We start from the raw sequence: 19,816 nt of genomic DNA on the forward strand, positions 1-19,816 counted from the left end.
TTGTCAAGGGTCAACTGTATGGAGAATATACATTAAGGACTATAAAAGTCACGAGAAATCTCTGAGAAAAAAGTGTCTTCAGTCTCCTGTTAACATGTTTCAATTTGAGTAAAAGAGTCCAAGGGCCAGAGATTATTCCAGGTACAAGGCTGTTGAAAAATACATCTTCATTGTAAGTAAAACTCTGAGTCTTATTTAAAAGCTAGTGAAAAGCAGGAAGCCAACGTTAAAGGAAGCTACCTCATTATTTCTTGCTATAAGGAAAATAAAAACCAAAACAAAAGTCTTAAAAGATACATCACTGAATTCAGTTCCATTTAAACCAAGGACACCATAAAAACCACAGTCTTACTCTGATGTAGGTCAGAAACTAATGTAGCATTGTTTAAAAAAAAAAGTAATCCATTTGTGCCAACTGTAGGAAACTGCGTTGCTTAATAATTGCCTTGTTTTTTTATCTAACGTATTTATTACATGAACCCATAGAATATATAAACACTACTGAGCCTCTTGATACATGCATAAACATTTTCATAAACATGAAGAGTGTAAATATTGTCTTAGCATAAAAAGGGATCACTGGCAGTGTAGCCATGAATATTATATGCATGCTCTGCTTATCTCCTATCCAGGAAATCAGAGTTCCTTTGCTTACTCACTGTATGCTGACTGTGTCTCCTTATCAGGGCTACCTTTCTATTCCGTTATTTGAAATTTCCTCAACAGTAAGAGGACAAAACGATCTAAAATTAGTCATACTAAGAAAAATCCATATTGCTGGCTATCCAACCAATTAATTATCTCCTAAGGAAGCAGAAGCTCAGCAAGGTCACTGAACTTAAGGATGGTCACACAGAATGGGACACTACTGGGATTTTAATATAAAAACTTTTTTGTTGTTCTTTAATGACAGAATTAACCTCATTTTATTTGTTTTTATTTTATTCAAAGGATTACAGATTTTCAGTTGCCTGCAATACTTTGAGACTGCACTGTTTTCCTATTCTTGTGAATATTATTAGCAATGGGTTACTTCGATTGTTTAATTGCACACAAAATATTCGAATTGAGAGAAGCCCGTATCCTTTTGTAAGTACTGGATTTCTTACTCTGAACGATAAGAATATGGCCGGCACCCTGTGTTTTCCCTCTTTAGCTTTTAAATATTCATCATTGGTCGCTAATCCTAAAAATTTTTTGTCCTGACATTTGAAACATTATATCTAACAGAATATGATTCCCCCCCCCCTTTAGTATTATCAAGTGCTCATGGGGGGAATACTTTTCAATATGATGTTGTTGTCTTCTAGAGAAGCTTCTGGAAAGATACACTCTTGATGGTGGATGTGGATTGGACAGCGTGTGAGGGAGGTTGTGTGGAGGGAACGTGTAAACTGATTGGAAATCAAGAATACTTGTAAAACAGTTTTAGATTTGTAAATCTAATCTAATTTGTTGGTGGACCATTCATTGACTAAATGAGTAGTAGACTGATACGAAGGAGAATTTGCCAGTTCTCAGCTGTGTCTGCCTTCTGATTACCTCCTTCACCCGCCTGTAGTTGTGTGCGTTGTGGGGATGTCTGACGCGCACGGGCTGCATCTTCGGGGTTTTGTCAGCCGGCTACAGTCTGGGTTTAGATGACAGAAAGCAGTAGTGGGAGCCAGGAGAGCAGGAGCACTCTGCAGCCGGGGCTCCAGTCACCGTGCTTCCTCCCTTTGCCGCCCCCCCACCCCCCCGCCCCAGCGCAGACGGGACTGTCTTCTTGCTTCATCTTCACTGGCTTCTCCAATCTTTCCACAACCCGGCATGAGTATTTTCTCTCTATTTGAAGGCCTGAAGGTAGTAGTGGTTTTCTGGTTAGACCCTGATAGTCAAGAGGAATCTCTTAAAGGTGACTCAAACGGTTTCAAACCAGAAGATTGGAAGAACAATACATAGGATTAGAAATGGAGCCATCGGAAAAGGAAACCCATTTTGTGACAAAGGGGTTGAATTCAGTTTTGGCTTCCCTGCATTCGTGGTGCTGGGGGTACGTGCATGAGCAGATGGACGTGATACGTGAATGGCCAGCGATGGACACAGGCACCAATGAGTTGAAGCCACCACTGACTGTGCGAGCTGGGACAGTGCTAGGGTCAGGGTAGGGGGAGCGCTCTGAAGGGAACTCTCCAGAAAGTAGAACCAACCAGCAGTAGAAAGGCATAGATGGTATCCCCTCTTGGTCTTTTAGTGTCCTCATATCATTACTTGTTTATTGAGGATCAGATAAAGTTTGATCCTGGCTACTCTCGTAGGCATCCCCAGAGGCACACACGCTTCTTCTCTCAGCCATTTTTATGAAGACAGTTATGGATTTTCGTCCCTGATGAAGCATTTGAATTGATCCTTGGAGCCTCTAAAGTCTTAAGTAAAGCTTGAGAGCTGTAGAATTATTTTGAGACAGGCTATGGCACTGCTGGACTGTGATTAGGTACAAGCCGTCCTATACCAAAGCCGGGGCCCAACCTCAGGCAGACGCTGATTTGGGGATGGCGATTCAAAGTTGGTCTCCTTGCCCACAGGCCGAGGGGCATCAAGTTTTCTTTTTAGCTCTGGGTTCCTTCCGAGCACATTCGACCCGCTGCTGATGGCTTCACATATCCATCGCTATGTCAACTGAGAAAGACCTGCTGTTACTCAGGCCTGAATGATCACAAGTCCCAAATTATTACTTTTTGCATGGTGGCAGAAACACATGACATAAAATTCGCCGTCTTGACCATTTTTTAAGTGTGCAATTAGCAGTGTCAGACATGTTCAATTACTGTGAAACAGATCTCTAAAATTTTCTTATCTTGTAAAACGAAAACCTTGCACCAGTTACACGAGAACGTCCCATTGTCCCCTTTGCCAGCCCCTGGCAATCATCCTCCTACTTTCTGTTTCTATTAACTACTTTGGATACCTCCTATAAGGGCAAGCATATTGGATTTGGTTTTTGAATAATGGCCTTGAAATTCATCCATGCTGTAACACTTGACACGCTTTCCTTCCTTTTAAAGGCTGAATAATATTCCACTGTATGTATATACTATGTTTTGTTTATCCCTTTATCTGTTGGTGGACATTTGGATTGCTTCCACCTCTTGTCTATTATAAATAGTGCTGCTAGGAACATGGGTGAGAAGGTATCTTTGAAACTCTGATTTCAGTTCTCTTCCGTGAAAAACCCTGAAGTGGGTCCTGAGTTACACTTTACTCTTTTTCTTTTCTTTTTTTTTTTGGCTAGGAGTTAAAGCCTCATGTCAAATGATCAGAAATCATTCCCCTCCTGCATTCATGCATCGATGTTACTGAATTAAGGCATGCATTTTTATTTTTATTTTTCAGTATTTCAAAAAGCACATTTTATGATAATTAGTACTTGTTTCATTTTTTTAATTTTAATTTTTTGAGTTTCAGAGGTAGAATTTAATGATTCATCAGTTGCATATGACACCCAGTGCTCATTCCCTCCAGTGCCCTCCTTAATGCCCATCACCCAGTGACCCATCTCCCCACTCACCTTCCCTCTAGCAACCTTCAGTTTGTTTCCTTTAGTTAAGTGTCTCTTACACTTTGACTCCCTCTCTCTTTTTCTCTTATTTATTTTTCCTCCACCTTTCCTATGCTCGTCTATTTTGTTTCTTAAATTCCACATATAAGTAAGATCATATGATGGGACGCCTGGGTGGCTCAGTTGGTTAAGCAGCTGCCTTCGGCTCAGGTCATGATCCCAGCGTCCTGGGATCGAGTCCCACATCGGGCTCCTTGCTCTGCGGGGAGTCTGCTTCTCCCTCTGACTCTGCCTGCCACTCTGTCTGCCTGTGCTCACTCTCGCTCTCTCTGACTAAATAAATAAAAATCTTTAAAAAAAAAATTTAAAAAAAAGTAAGATCATATGGTATTTGTCTTTCTCTGACTAGCTTATTTCACTTAATGTAATACTCTCTAGTTTCATCCACGTCATTGCACATGGCAAGATTTCATTCTTTTTGATGGCTGTGTAATATTCCTGTGTGTGTGTGTGTGTGTACACATATGTATACAAATACACACACACACACATACATATACATACATATATATCTACCACATCCTGTTTATCCATTCATCTGTTGATGGACATCTGGGCTCTTTCCATAGTTTGGCTGTTGTAGACATGGCTATTGTAAACACTGGGGTGCGTGTACCTTTTCAAATCACTATATGTGTATACTTTGGATAAATACCTAGTAGTGCAATTGCTGGGTCACAGGACAGCTCTAGTTTTAACTTTTTGAGGAACTTCCACACTGTTTTCCGGAGTGGCTGCACCAGCTTGCATTCCCACCAAGAGCGTAAGAGGGTTCCCCTTTCTCCACATCCTCTCCAACATCTGTCGTTGCCTCGGTTGTTAATTTTAGCTATGCTGACTGGTATGAGGTGATATCTCACTGTGGTTTTGATTTGTATTTCCCTGATGCCGAGTGATGTTGAGCATTTTTTCACATGTCTGTTATAAGAAGAATTAATACCTATTCTTCTGAGACTGTTTCAAAAAATAGAAATGGAAGGAAAACTTCCAGATTCCTTCTAGGAGACCAGCATTACCTTGATCCACAAAAACCAGACAAAAACCCCACCAAAAAGGAGAATTACTGGTCAATATTCCTGATGAACATGGATGCAAAAATTCTCACCAATATAGCTAAGAGAGCCTTAGAGGGATTATTCCCCAGGGATCCCATGGGATTTATTCCTGGGCTACAAGGGTTGCTTGACATCCTCCGATCAATCAATGTGATAGAGCACATTACTATTTGTTTAAAATACCTTTTATATTTGCAGAACTTTATGATCTACTGGACAGGACTGCCAGAAGGTTCTATGTTCTTGTTTTGGGTCGTGTGCAGCATTTCACCGTACATCTCCATGAGCAGTGTCAGTGATTACAAAGTAAGAGAAGGGGGAAAAAATGAGAAACTTCAGGGACTCCAGTAATTGTGATTTAAATGCTATGTGTTCAAAATGTTTTCCTAGAAGAAAAACATATAAGCATATGTCTGATTTAGATAATGGAGTTAAGCATTATTTCTGTCATGTCAGAAATTTTACTTCTAAGAACACAAAATATTTTTTACTTCGAAATTGCAGGAAACATGCAGTAATTTTACGGGGACTCAAATTAATCTATACTTGTAAAGGGGACTATTACACAACTTTTGATGACATTATTTCCCAGTGAAAGGGAAGAAATCATTGATATTTAAATTGAGGACAAGACGTAAGACTTAAATCCCCTTTCTACTGTGGCAAATAACCTTTTTGGTTATACTTGCATTTGGTCATGTCTGTTATCCAAGGCAAAACCATTAAGTCAGATTTAGAGAGGTCATCCTTCATTATTCTGAACCAGCAACCCTCATAACATATTTGGATAATGGATAATTTATTGTCCTTCAGGTCGCAGAATAATATCTCTTTTGAACGAAGTTTATGCTTTGATTATTATGAGATCTGCTTTTCTACTCATTATGCATGAGTTAAAGTGGTGCTGGGAATCAAACTTATAAAATAAAACAATATTCATTTTCACAGTGACCATCCTTATGGAATTGCTGTTTAGACCTCGAATTCCAAATAGTATATACATCATTAAATTGTTAGAAGATTTAAACTTTTATTTTATTTCATTATTTATTTATCTATATATATTCTATTTATTTATTTATTTATTTATTTATTTAATTTTTTATTTATCTTAAAATCTCTCTCAATGTGTTTGTTTCGAGTTTGGATTTCAACTGAATCTGTGTATATCTTGTGTTTTCTCATCAGAAGAGAGCTAAGTCCCAGCTATGGATTTCAGGCCTCTACCCTTCTGCCTACTGGTGTGGGCAGGCACTGGTGGATATCAGCTTCTTCGTTTTCCTTCTCCTTTTGATGTATTTAATTTTTTACATAGCCAACATAACAGAGATTTATATCACAAGTCGAATTGTGTTCAGTCTGGTAAGTAGCACATTATATAGACAATCTCTTATAAAGTAATTCCATGATAAATTATAACATTTGATATTTTCTATAAGTAAGACATTTTCATTTTTATTTTGTCATTAGTTAAACTAAAACAAAAAAATTCAAAGTGCATGCGCCTTAATTTTTTTTAAAGATTTTTATTTATTTTTTTGAGAGAGAGCACGAGTAGAGGGAAGGGGCAGAGGGAGAGGGAGAAGCAGGCTCCCTGCTGATCAGGAAGCCCAATGCAAGGCTCCATCCCAGGGTCCCAAGATCAGGACCTGAGCCAAAGTCAGACACTTTACCGAGAGAGCCAGCCAGGTACCCCTGAAGGAAGATATTTAAAAATATGTGTAATTTAACGTTTCCTTCTGTTACTACTTCAGTGTTTGACTTTGGTATTATTTGTATTATTTTCAGGTTGTATTTGGACTCGGTTATGCAACATCACTTGTCTTCTTGACATATGTGATATCATTTATTTTTCGCAAGTGGAAAAAAAATAGTGGCCTTTGGTCGTTTTGCTTCTATATCGTAAGTACATATACAAACACATAAACAGAGAGATAGAGTAACTTTCAGGGGAACATAAAAATAATCATCTTTGCCTTGAGAAATATTACAGTATAATACACATTTACAATTTCTAATTATTTTCCCTTTTTCTTTTACATGTAAATCTATTTCACTGTCCTTGTCTATTGCACTTTTATACCACTGAAAAGCTACATGTTTGTGGAATATTTGATGTCAGATTTGAAAAAAAAAATGCAACATCATCTGGTATAATTCCCCTCATTTTATAGAGGGAAAAAAGTTGAGTACATGTTTAAGGCCACATAAAAATCACGGACGACTCAAGACTAAAATTGAAGTCTCAGACCTTATGTTCATTCCTGATGTCAAAAAATATGAAGTAGTAGGTTGGTTAACAATACTGTTTTAAAGTTTATGTTGATCAACATCTTGATTTGAGGGGGCTAAATCATACATCTTCACGGAGACCTCAACCAGTGTGCAATAATTTTATGCCTGAAACGAAGAACTTATAATTTCATTTAAAATAGATGTTGAGGATGTGTAATGTGGTAATTGAGCTTTCATTACGCAATTTGTATAAATTTAAACTATGCTAGTCTTAGGACTCACAGAGCCTATATTAAAATGTATCAGATGATGGTATGTGCAATTGTTCTTTTGTGATCTTTGATATATTTGGAAGGAAAGTATAGGCAAGGTCTCCTCATTACTGAGTGAAGCCACACTCAGCCGTTAATTTGTTTGGACTGTTAATTTGTTGTACTCTCCTGGTCGGCAGGATGTGGCCCTTCATAGGTATCTTAGGCCCCTGTCTGGTAAGGAAGTGCCTTTCAGCCCATGGTGAAGGGATTATAGTGCATCTCCTTAGTACCATGAGTGATACTATGTTTCCTTTGATGTGGTTTGCAGTACCCTCTTGTTCCAGTGAACGAGAAAAGAGGAAAAAACAACTCACAAAAGAAGAAACTTGGAAGCTTAGTAGAATAAGAGCTGTTAGCTAAGTCGACCAATAGACTTGTAGTTATCAAAAATAAGGAACTGGGAGAAAAAACTAGATACTTGTGATGTCATGAAAACCAAGAGGAGAAAAATAATGTCAACTTGAATAATCACGTGACACCTTTGCAGAGAGATCGTGGTGGTTGCAAAATGAGAAAGGTTATTTGGATTTGCCATCTAAAATGTTTATTGTGCTCTGACTGAACACTTGATTGCAAGTTATTGGATTTTATTCACAATTGCTTTTTATTTGTAGATTACATTCTCCCCAAATGGTAAGTTCACTTAGTAGTCACACAACATTCCCCTATATAACAGTCCCACAAAACAGTATAGTCTTCTGACCTAAAGACTTAGGAACTATACCCACATAGGGTTTTGAATTTCAGCTTTGTTACTCACTAACTGTGTGGTGTGAGGATGTTATTTCTTTCTCTGAGCCCTGAATTTCCTATATATAAGGAAGGTATAGTAAGAATGATCACATTATGGAGTTGTTGTGAGGATTAAAGCAAGCAGTGCATGCTAATTTCTTTTTTTTTTTTTTTTTAGAATTTTATTTATTTATTTGACAGAGAGAGACACAGCGAGAGAGAGGGAACACAAGCTGGGGGAGTGGGAGATGGAGAAGCAGGCTCCCCGCTGAGCAGGGAGTCCGATGCAGGGCTCGATCCCAGGACCCTGGGATCATGACATGAGCTGAAGGCAGACGCTTAATGACTGAGCCACCCAGGCGCCCCAACATGCTAGATTCTTAATGCCTGGTGTTTGTTTAATATTCAGGGAATTTAGTAGTTACAATTCTTCATGTTTTTATTGTAATTCATACAGTAATAAGATCCAGCAAAAGTTCAATACAGTGCTCAACACACGCTTGTTGACTGATAAACTGATCCTTAAAACAAAACAGTGAAAAAGTATCTTTATCCCCCATTCCACATTTACCAGTATTTTAACAGAAAACAAGTCCATTGCAATCAAAATGCACACTATCGTTAAAATTATTTGTTTGGAATGGGGAAGACATGGGCCAGAGGGGCCATTTAGAAAGCTTTAGTCTACGTGGGAGGCAGCATGGACTTTTGAATACAACTACCTGTTTAGCTTTCCATCCAATATGGTTTTTATACATTCACAATATTGTTACCTTAGTAATAAAAAGTGAATTTCTCTTTTATCTTATTGTCTTAGATGATTCTTAATGCACTTTCAGAAAGCCTACCTGGTTACTTTAGCATTCACCTTAATATCCAGATTTTTATAGTCTACCTGGTTACTTTAGCATTCACCTTAATCTCTGGATTCTTACTGAAAATTTTTCTGTTGGGTAGCTGAAGATCTCATTTATTCTCATTAACAAAAACCCCTCTCTCCCTTTCTCCCTCTGAAAGGGGTGAATCTGTATGCGGGAAAATTCTGATGTATATGATGAGAACACTTACATCTCAAATATTTTCCCTACTACCAATGGACTGCATATATCTGACTTGCAATGTATTTTAACTTGCCTTGTAGACCTCAATCATCATGTTTGACATTGTGCTGCTTCATTTCAACTTGCCTACCTTGATTTCTAGCATGGTATTTATTCCCTCAACTACCATGGGTGGATTTCTAGCCTTTCTGACAATGGTAAGAAATATTCCCAACAGTGTCATTAACTTTGAACATGCAGCCTTTTAAAGTGCTTCACCCCGAATCTATAAAGACAGAATGCAGGCTAGTGGTTTCCTGGGGTTGGAGTGGGAATGGGCATTGGCCACAAATGCTTGTGAGGTATCTCTTTGGGGTCATGGAAATGTTACTAAGTTGAATTGTGGTGATGCTCTCCCAACTCTGTAAATTTACTAAAAATCCTGGAATTGTCTACTTAAAATGAATGAATTTGATAGCATAAAAAATTAACCCCAATAAAGCTGTTTAAAAAGCTTTGCCATATGCTCTATTGCAAAACACAAGCATTGTCAAATGCTATTCAAAACGAATGGCAGATTGAAAAAATGTTGGCTCGTTTAATGGGTATTCATTATCCACTGCAAGGATAAAAGCATATACAATACCATTTATTTATTCAAAAATATATATTAAACAGTATTCTGTATTAGGCACTGTGCTGGTCCTTGGGGACACCTAATGAACAAGACAGCACGTCCCTCCTTTCAGGGAGCTTGGTGGAGATGAAGACAGACCTCAAACAAGTCAATGCAGGGGGCTTAAAGGATCAAAGAAGAAGGGTAAAGTGGCAAGCACAGGGCACATAGCACAGCTGACACAATCTAGAGAGTCCGAGAATTCTTCCTGGGGAAGCAATGCTTAAACAGAATCCTGAAGAATGAGTTAGAATTCATTAGCAAGAGAGTAGGGCAGAAGGTAAGCATGTTCTGTGGAGAGAAGCAAAGGCATTGAAGGAAGAGAGACCAGGAGGCATTAAAGAAGCCTTGATTTAACCGGAAAGAAGTGTATGATGGGATGACCCCAAGAGCTCAGTCAGGAACATACCCTTTAGAGCCCTGCACCATTCTGGATGAAACTTCAGTGCAAGTAGAGAAAGCCGCCCTCATCGCTTGTGTTCTTGGGATCCTGGGAAAGACTTCTGTCTACAAAAGCACTTTTTATAACATAATTTAAAAAAAAAAAGAGAGAGAGAGAGAGAATAAAACTTCTGAATTTCCAATCATAAAAGCACTTTTCCATCAATTGAGCAGCACTTAGAATTCTCAATTAGAAATTCATTCCTTTGCTTAAAGCATTTCCTTCCTAAGATGTAAGCAGACCTACGAACTGAGCTACATTAACCTAGATCTGTCGTACATTATTTAGGAGGAATGAGTTACTTTCTGAAGGCATTGATCGATGAAGAAAGAATAACATTATGGGACTAATTATTTTCATGGGCAAGTCACCACCGGGGTAGGAAGGGGTTCAGAAAAGACTCTTGAGGAACGTTTAGGACAAACATAGTCATCCCCTGTTAACTTTTCACAATGCAGGTTCCTCTCTCTGTTATGCTTTCAGTAGACTTGAGGCAAACCCTAAACCTAAACATTAAAGAAAAAAATCGGAAAAGAGGAACAGACATAGGTTACCTGTTCACCGAGAGATAGTGTTGAGTGGGGGTCCACTTTCTTTTCTGCAGGGAATTGCTTGTCACCAGTGCACACAGGGGGGAATCATGCTTAATGAAGGAAAAATGCAATATGTCGAATTCCATATTATTGAAATGCAAATCATGAAGTGATGAACTTGCGTTTAGGTGTTTTTCTTTTTGTCTTTGCAGAGAGCTTATGAACACCAACCAAAATACCCAGACCACAAATATGACCCGAGTGGAGTTGATCTTCTAGTATGCCTAATAGTAAGATGGACTTTCTATCTCTTCACCTTTTTTTTTGGAGGGGGTTAGTTAGCATTTGGTATCATAACCATTTGGTTTGTCTAATGTGTGCCAACTTTGAATATGTTTTTAATATAGTCTCAGAATAAGACTCAGAATAAGACCATTCAGACATGATTCCAAATCATGAGTTATTTTTATGTGCCTGTGTGGACTGTGTAGGTCCAGAATGTAATATCAGATTAATTTTTCCCATTTGTTTATCGCCGTCTCCAAATTGGAGAGACCTTGTAAGAAATACAAGTGCAATGTAACTGAAATCCTTTGAATTAGAGATAAAAAGGGCAATGTTGTATAATAAAAATGAAAGGGGAAAATGATTATATTGGTGTATTTAAGCCGACACTGACAATGTGTCACTGCTTTCCTAGGCAGAGGAGCAAATATGGACAGAAGTGCCTGCTCTCATTTATACCGTGGCGGAAGGAGAGAGATAACATATATGGTGTCAGATGGTCAGTCAGGAAAAGCCCGATTGAGAAGCAAAGATATGAGGGGGACAAGGAGGCAACCTACAGGGATAGCCTAGGAAAGAACATTCTAGGAGGAAGGCACAGGTGATGCTGGCTTGTTCCAGGGTCAGCCAGGAGGCCAGGGTGATTGTGGCCAAATGCCCAAGGAGAGAGTAGCACAAGAGAAGGTCATGAAAGTCACAGGATGAAGGACAGGGTGGACAGAAGGGGCTGCACAGAGCAGTCTAGGTCCCTATAAAGACTTTTTAAATTTTCTTTGAGTAACCGAGAATCACTGGAGGGTTTTAAGCAATGCAATATGATCAGACTTACTTTTTTAAAAGAGTACTTCTTTTTTTTTTTAATTTAGTTTTTATTTTCAGCATAACAGTATTCATTATTTTTGAACCACACCCAGTGCTCCATGTAATCTGTGCCCTCCATAATACCCACCGCCTGGTACCCGACCTCCCACCCCCTACCCCTTCAAAACCCTCAGATTGTTTTTCAGAGTCCATCGTCTCTCATGGTTCACCTCCCCTTCCAATTTCCCCCAACTCCCTTCTCCACTCTAACTCCCCATGTCCTCTATGCTATTTGTTATGCTCCACAAATAAGGGAAACCATATGATAAAAAGAGTACTTCTAGTGACTGGGTTGAGAACAGATGTTGGGGGCACAGGGAGAAGAGGGAGGAGGCTAGGTAACAAGGTGTTACACTATTGTAATGGGAAATTATGATGGCCTGGACCTGGGCGGGAGCAGCACAGGCAGGGGCGAGAAGTTGGGTTCTGGGTAATTTTGAAGGTAAAGCAGATAGAATTGGTTGACGGACAGGATGTGGATTGTGAGAAGAAAAGAGGCAGGTGCCACCAAGCTGGATTTTCCCCCTGATTTGTAAAAATGGTTCTCATATGTATTTTACCTGAAGACAAAGGACACCGATTTAATTCAGATGTTTAAGGAATATTTGTGAACTTGTGCCTATATATAACTGTTTTTTCTTTGTTCCTAGCCTTACTTGCAGGCTTTGTTATTTGTCTTTATCCTAAGATGCCTGGAGACAAAATGTGGAAAGAAAATAATGCGAAAGGATCCCGTTTTCAGGTTGGGATAAAACTTAAATTCGAGCTTAATATCCTACTTTAACGTTCCCCCATAGTGGGCCGCACTACTGACCTGTTAATGTGGATTGATATTCGCAACGTAAGCAGGATGCCGGTTTTCACGACGTCCATGGATTCCTGGCTGATTGCCTGGTAATAGGACTTTCAGCCAGAGATCTGCCACTAACCAGCGGAGGGAGGTTTTCAGTTCTCAGGAGTTTGATGAGTACTCAGATACGCCATTATTTCATCTGAGATGATCACGCGTCCTTGAAAAGAGGAGATGGGGTGGAAGTGGCTGAGCAGCCTACTGTAGGTCAGAGTGTTCCATGAGATGGCCATTGTACAGGGGCGCCTGAGTGGCTCAGTGGCTTAAGCCTCTGCCTTCAGCTCAGGTCATGGTCTCAGGGTCCTGGGATCGAGTCCCGCATCGGGCTCCCTGCTCAGCGGGGAGCCTGCTTCCTCCTCTCTCTCTCTCCTCCTTCCCTTGCTTGTCCTCTCTCTCCTTCTCTCACTCTCTGTCAAATAAATAAATTCTTTAAAAAAGAGAGAAAAAGATGAACATTGTACAAGGTCTCCAGGAAAGGTGAACAGGGAAAGATGCTGAGGGCAAATGTCCGTGTGACTCGGATGGGCTCAGAGTCAACAGAGACAATGCAGGTGACCTGATTTTTAAAGAAGCAGCAGTCGTTGCCAGCACACTGGCAAGGGTCAAAGATTCTAACTGGAAGAATGAGAGCAATGAGAAGGGGATTCTGGCAACGGGGATGGGAATTCTCGGCTAAAGCAGAAGCAGTATTCCCAGGGCCACGACCATCGCCAGCGTACTGAGAGAAACGAGGGCAAAACCACAGAGAAGCTGATTGGAGGGACGTCCTGACTAACGAGAAAACCCTATGTCCTACGTTTCATTTCTCTACAGAATTTCCCCCCAAAGGAGAGGTGCTCGACCTAATCCCGAAGAACCTGTCGATGAGGATGAAGATGTTAAAGCAGAAAGGCAAAGAGCAGCAACTGCCCTGACCACTTCGCAGGCAGGCGAGGTAGAAAAGCAAGTGACAGGGGCGCCTGGGGGGCTCAGCTGGTTGGGTGTCGGACATCGGGGCAGGGTTTGGTCCCAGGGTCCTGGGATTGAGCCCCATACGGGGTTCCCTACTCAGCAGGGAATCTGCTTCTCTCTCTCCCTCTGCTCCTCCTCCCTCCTGCTTGTTCTCTCTCTCTAATAAATGAATAAAAAAATTCTTTTTTTTAAAGATTTTAAATTTATTTATTTGACAGACAGAGATCACAAGTAGGCAGAGAGGCAGGCAGAGAGAGAGGGAAGCAGGCTCCCCACTGAACAGAGAACCCGATGTGGGGCTCAATCCCAGGACCCTGGGACCATAAAGCCAAAGGCAGAGGCTTTGACCCATTGAGCCACCCAGGTGCCCTATGAATAAAAAAACCTCTTAAAAAAAAAAAAAGAAAGAAAAGCAAGTGACAGAGTGGATGTTAATGGACCTACATTCAAGAACTATCAAGAAGAGGGGCGCCTGGGTGGCTCAGTAGGTTAAGCCTCTGCCTTTAGCTCAGGTCATGATCTCAGGGTCCTGGGATCAAGCCCCGCATCGGGCTCTCTGCTTGTCAGGGAGCCTGCTTCCTCCTCTCTCTCTGTCTCTGCCTGCCTCTCTGCCTACTTGTGATCTCTCTCTGTCAAATAAATAAAAAAAATCTTTAAAAAAAAAAAGAACTATCAAGAAGAGAGGTTGATATGCTGGTTTCCATTTCGAAAGTTGGGAGCTTGGTGTATTATCATTATTCTTAAATATGTAGGTGCTTCTTAAGAGTATCCCAGAAGCTCAAAGGAGCACACAGAACATAATGGTTTTATTGTTCTTTAGAGGAAAATAGGCTTTGATAACTAGAGCCGTAATTTCAAAACCAAAAAATTTCATGAGTTGGAGAATTTGTGTGAGATTTGTTATAAAATGCTGAATAGGGATTAGGATTTGAAGGGTTATTCTTTTGTCTGACTTAGATGTTGTGATGTGTCCATGAGCCTAGACTCTCCTGGGAAGGCAATGAGCCAGTTTCCCTGAAGCTATACTGTTTTATTTTATTTTTTTAAAATATTTTATTTACTTATTTATTTGCAAGAGAAAGAGAGAGGGACTAAGCATGAGCAGGGTGTCGGGCCAGAGGCAGAAGGCGGAAACAGACTCCCCGCTGAGCAGGAAGCCTGTCGCGGGGCTCCATCCCAGGACCCTGCAATCGCGACCTGCGCCGAAGGCAGACACGTGACCGACTGAGCCACCCTGGCTCCCCTATATTGTTTTATTTTAGAAAATAGATTTAAGAGATTTAGAGATATTGTTGGCATCAATGAACGCAGGTTACATTTGAAACAAGCAATATAGATTACTGTCAGTTTAACATATACTCCGTTTGGGGGCACCTGGGTGGCTCAGTCCTTTAAGCCTCTGACTCTTGATTTGGCTCAGGTCATGATCTTAGGGTCGTGGGATCAAGTCCTGTGTAGGGCTCCATGCTCAGCGGGGAGTCTGCTCCAGATTCTCTCTCCCCCTCTCCCTCTGCCCCTCCAGGCTGTGCTTTCTTTCTGTCTCAAAATCAATGCATATATCTTTTTTTAAACATTTAAAAAATGAAAATAAAATAGATTTTGTTTTATGATGTAGAGTAAGAAAATTTGCAATAATGAGAACATAGGAACGTAAAGTCTCTGAAGGTTAAGAGGATAAAGCACACTGTCCTCTATTCCAGAAACCCGTCATAATTGCCAGCTGTCTGCACAAAGAGTATGCAGGTCAGAAGAAAAGCTGCTTCTCCAAGAGGAGGAAGAAAATAGCAGCAAGAAATATCTCCTTCTGTGTTAAAAAAGGTTCGGAAGAATCACTTAACCTGATTCACCATTATTTCAGAAATGCCCACTGAACATCTCTGGTATAGGTACCATTGTACTTGCCAGAGCGTGCATGCAAGTGTTCATTCATTCAACATATATTTCTTGAGCATGCTAGGGACCTTTGGGTTCTGGAATAGAATCATGAAGGAATTAAGAAAGTCCCTGTTTTCATAGATTTTTACATCCCGAGAGGATTGAAAACCAAAAACAGCGTATCAAGAGAAGTGTCGGTTATCACAGAAGCAAGTTCTGTGCGGAGCATTCAATTGTGTGACTTGGGGTTGCGTTCACTTAGGGTTCGGGCAGAGAGAAGAGTGAGGGCAGGAGCTCAGAGCTGGGGCTGCCTTTGGAATGTTCGAGGCCTGACGAGGCAGTGGACACAGGTACAGATGCAAGGGAGGAAGTCTGAGAGGGGAGCAGGGCCAGATTGGGTCGCACTTTGTGAAATACAGTGAAGGCTTTAGATTTTTATAGCAGATCGGTGGAATGCCACTGGAGGGTTTTCAGCTAGCTTGGGTACCCCTTAAGTTTTGAAAAAAAAATTAACACGTCGGCTATTGTTTGTAAATCTGGGTGGCAGACAAGAGGCTAAATTTATATTAGTTCAGATGAAAGATGGTGGTGGTTTAGACACAGGTGGGGGAATTAGGGATGGAAAAAATGTCCCTGACTTCCCAAGTTTAAGAATCACTTAAACATGTACTTAGCACATTAGCCATCTACTAACAAAAAGAATCTGGCTCATTTTTTTCACTGAAAATGTAATGTGGAAAACAAGACTTATTGACATCAAATCCATACACTTTGCACTAATATTTCTTATAATTATAGGAGTTAGAGAACATGGTTTGGTAACCTGAATTACATACATGTTAAAAATCTCAAAACAGTACTGGGGCGTGTACATATCTCAAAAGGTTTAAATAAACAGGTTTATGATAATTCACTTTCAAGACTGATAATCAGTGATTCTCTTTCAGGTGAAATTTTGGGATTGCTAGGACCTAACGGTGCTGGTAAAAGCTCATCTATTAGAATGATTTCTGGGATCTCGAAACCAACAGCTGGAGAGGTAGTAAGAAATGACACAATGATTTTCATTCCCAAAATAGACATTTCATGATAAATGTAGGTTATATCTTTATAAGACTCTACTTTTAATAATTTAAATAGTTTTCCATAATAAATGTGAATTTCTATAATGTGTATTGTTTTAACTTTTTAATTTTTATGTAGTTATTTATCTTTCTAATTAAACATTTTCTTATAAGTACAATTAGCATACAGTGTTATATTACTTTTAGGTGTACAATATAATGATTTCAATATTTCTGTCACTTGCAACAATGTAGATTATAAAGGGTATAATGCTAAGTGAAATAAGTCGGACAGAGTAAGATAAATACCATAAGATTTCACTGATATATTTCTTTGATGCTCAAAAAATTTACATATTTATTAGCTACATGTCAGTTTCTTGAGTGTGAGATTGGAGAAAAGGCTACATGTGTTTCTAAAACCAGTTTACTTTCTTAGGTAGAACTGAAAGGATGTGGTTTGGTTTGGGATCATCAGGGAGACAACACAGTCAGCTTCCCGGGATACTGTCCTCAAGAGAACGTGCTCTGGCCCAGCCTGACAGTGAGGGAACATCTGGAGATCTTTGCCGCCATCAAAGGGCTGAGGAAAGGGGACGCCACAATTGCCATTTCACGGTAAAGAGAAGTCATGGGATTCTTTTGTGTTCAGAGCCAGGAAAGCTTGTTCCACTGATGGTGAACTCACTGATGAAGAATGGAGGGTAGAAATGATGTCTGCACCTTGTCCAAGAGTATCAGCAGTAGAACAGGGATGGAGGGACAGGAGCTGTTTCCAGCATCCTCTATTGAGGGATCTTAAAAAACAAAAAATCACATAAAATAATTGATAGTGTTCAATGAGTGAATAACCACAAATAATCATCTACTTCAGTTCCAAAATCAGAATTCTAGCTATTCTTTAAAACTCTTTATGAGATGAAAAATCTTTCCTATTCCAAAACAAACTCTTTCTCTCTAGGATCATGAGTTTCCGAGTAGTAGTGCCTAGCTTCCTTCCAATGCTGTTGTAATCTTATGCGGAATTACAAAGATCCTCTTTTGAATGGATATTCTCCTGTTTTCCAATAGATTGGTGGATACTTTCAAACTGCATGGACAGCTAGATGTTCAGGTGCAGAAATTAACGGCAGGAGCCGCCAGAAAGGTATGTGGGATGCGGGATGGTGTTCTGAAGGTTGATGGGGTGGCAGCAAATAAGGTGCTTCTCTGCCTTTCAGCTGTGTGTTGTGCTGAGCGTCCTGGGAAATTCACCTGTCCTGCTCCTAGATGAACCCTCAACAGGCATGGACCCAGCAGGGCAGCAGCAAATGTGGTAAGCATAATACACGAGTGTAAACCTCATGTCAAACTTGTGTTTTTAAACTGAGCTTAGATGGGGCACCCAGCCGGCTTAATCGGTAGAGCAAGCAACTCTTGATCTGAAGGTTGTGAGTTCAGGCCCCATGTTGGGTGTTTAGCTTACTTTAAAAAATTTTTTCTAGACTAAATAAAACCCTGATCTTGGAAAAATCTAAATCCACTGATTTCTAATTTAGTGGAGATAATCCATATCATTAGGAAAATAAATATGTCATAAATAGATTCTCTTTTGTATCATATTTATGTGGTATTAATGCTAAAAAAATATCCTTTAAGTATTTTGTTGGAATTTTAGGTCTTGTAATTTGGAGTTAAATTTTTTAAATTATTGAGGTATCTGTAACTGTTTCTTTTTTTAGAGGTTATTAACTTACCTACTTTCTCCGTTTCCTTTTCTTTCCCCCTTTACCAAATCTGTCAAATTTGCTTATCCAGTTTTTCTTAGTTTTTAAAATTATTTTTACTTTCCTTTCTAGGATGCACCATTTGGATTAATAAAATCATCCAATCTAATTTCATATTTGTGACTGTCCAATAGTTTCCCTATCTCTTTAAAGAATTTCATTGTGGAAATTTTATACAAATGTAAAGAGAATCATGTATGAACCCAATATACCCATGACCTATTTCAATAGTCACCCATAAAAGGCCTATCTTTTTTCATTATACTTCTACCCACTTTCTTTTCTCCACTCCTATCAGTTTGAAGCAAATATTAGGCAGCCTTTCCTTTATTTATAAATATATTAATTAATTTATACAAAAGATATAAAGATCTCTTTTTTAAAAACTTAACCAGAATACCACTAGCCTACCTAAAAATATTAAACACTTCTCTTTATCATTTATGTTATCAAAAAACCTAATCAGTATTCAAATTTCTGGTTTTTTAATTAGAAATCTGATTCGTTTTATCTATACAATTTCTCCTCCATTTCTTTTTTGTCTATCCTCTTTTTTAACAATGATATTTTGGGGCTCCTTTCAGGCAGGTGATCCAGGCATCCATTAAAAACACAGAGAAAGGAGCACTCCTGGCCACCCATTACTTGGCCGAGGCTGAGGCCATATGTGACCGCATCGCTATCATGGTGTCTGGAAGGCTGAGGTGGGTGTCTTTCTGGAGGCTGGGCTTGACCCGCAAAATGAAATTCCCCATGGAAAAGGAAAGATCGCCGGGAACACCTGGAGTTCTTCCCTTCAGTTTCTCAGCGATGCCCTTTCCCCTGCATTTGAAATTGAAGGAGGTAAAAATGTAAGGGCAGTATTTTTTCCGACATGTTTTCCTTCTTGCCCGTAGGTGCATCGGCTCCATCCAACACCTGAAAGACAAGCTCGGCAAGGATTACTTCCTAGAACTGAGAGTGAAGGAAGCTGCCCAAGTCACCTGTGTTCACACGGAGATGCTGAAGCTCTTCCCACAGGTTGCACCGCAGGAAAGGTGAAGGACTATGGAGAAATGTGTTGGTTTTACCCACTTGACCCACTCAGTGGTTTCTTTTCTGCTCTGTGAGGACTTCAGGGTGATTTGACTTCATAATAAACGTTAGGGACCTCAAAAACTGATTTGCTGACTCCTCCAGACTGGAAGAGACTTGGGACCCACCCAGGAAGCTGTGTCCTCCTGTCCCAAGGAAAGCTTGGGGACACCTTACATGGGCCCCCTCAGCCATCCAAGGCTGGTCTCCAGCTCAGAGGAGGATGTAGAAAAATTTAGGAACTTCTCATGCCCAGAACCCTTCATGGGACCCGATTTGGACCCACGGCACCCTCCACAGACCTCCCTGAAAATATTTAAAACATGTAAATATTTACTGTCTAAAAGATGTAACTATTTAAGGTGAATTCCCCTCTTGGAAACAAACAACCATCGAGATACTCAAATAATCTCCCTGTAATGAGTGTTCATGCCTCAAAATGAAGAATAGAAATGTGTGTGTGTG

The 19,816-nt window shown here is 39.9% G+C and overlaps 1 protein-coding gene across 1 annotated transcript in view; it reads left to right on the forward strand.

The window, feature by feature from the left end:
• The window catches only part of LOC132004138 (ATP-binding cassette sub-family A member 6-like), a 60,634-nt gene that overhangs the window by 35,992 nt on the left and 4,826 nt on the right, over positions 1-19,816 (forward strand). The window contains exons 22-36 of the mRNA XM_059380260.1: positions 952-1,089; positions 4,852-4,959; positions 5,842-6,015; positions 6,442-6,555; positions 9,076-9,192; positions 10,838-10,915; positions 12,422-12,513; positions 13,435-13,555; positions 15,273-15,390; positions 16,395-16,486; positions 16,951-17,129; positions 17,583-17,658; positions 17,732-17,826; positions 18,862-18,981; positions 19,174-19,314. Of these exons, the coding sequence (XP_059236243.1) occupies positions 952-1,089; positions 4,852-4,959; positions 5,842-6,015; positions 6,442-6,555; positions 9,076-9,192; positions 10,838-10,915; positions 12,422-12,513; positions 13,435-13,555; positions 15,273-15,390; positions 16,395-16,486; positions 16,951-17,129; positions 17,583-17,658; positions 17,732-17,826; positions 18,862-18,981; positions 19,174-19,314 (1,763 nt within the window). The remainder of the gene's footprint in view (positions 1-951; positions 1,090-4,851; positions 4,960-5,841; positions 6,016-6,441; positions 6,556-9,075; positions 9,193-10,837; positions 10,916-12,421; positions 12,514-13,434; positions 13,556-15,272; positions 15,391-16,394; positions 16,487-16,950; positions 17,130-17,582; positions 17,659-17,731; positions 17,827-18,861; positions 18,982-19,173; positions 19,315-19,816) is intronic.

This window comes from Mustela nigripes, chromosome 16 (genome assembly GCF_022355385.1).
Source record: "Mustela nigripes isolate SB6536 chromosome 16, MUSNIG.SB6536, whole genome shotgun sequence".
NCBI classification, from domain to species: Eukaryota; Metazoa; Chordata; class Mammalia; order Carnivora; family Mustelidae; genus Mustela; species Mustela nigripes.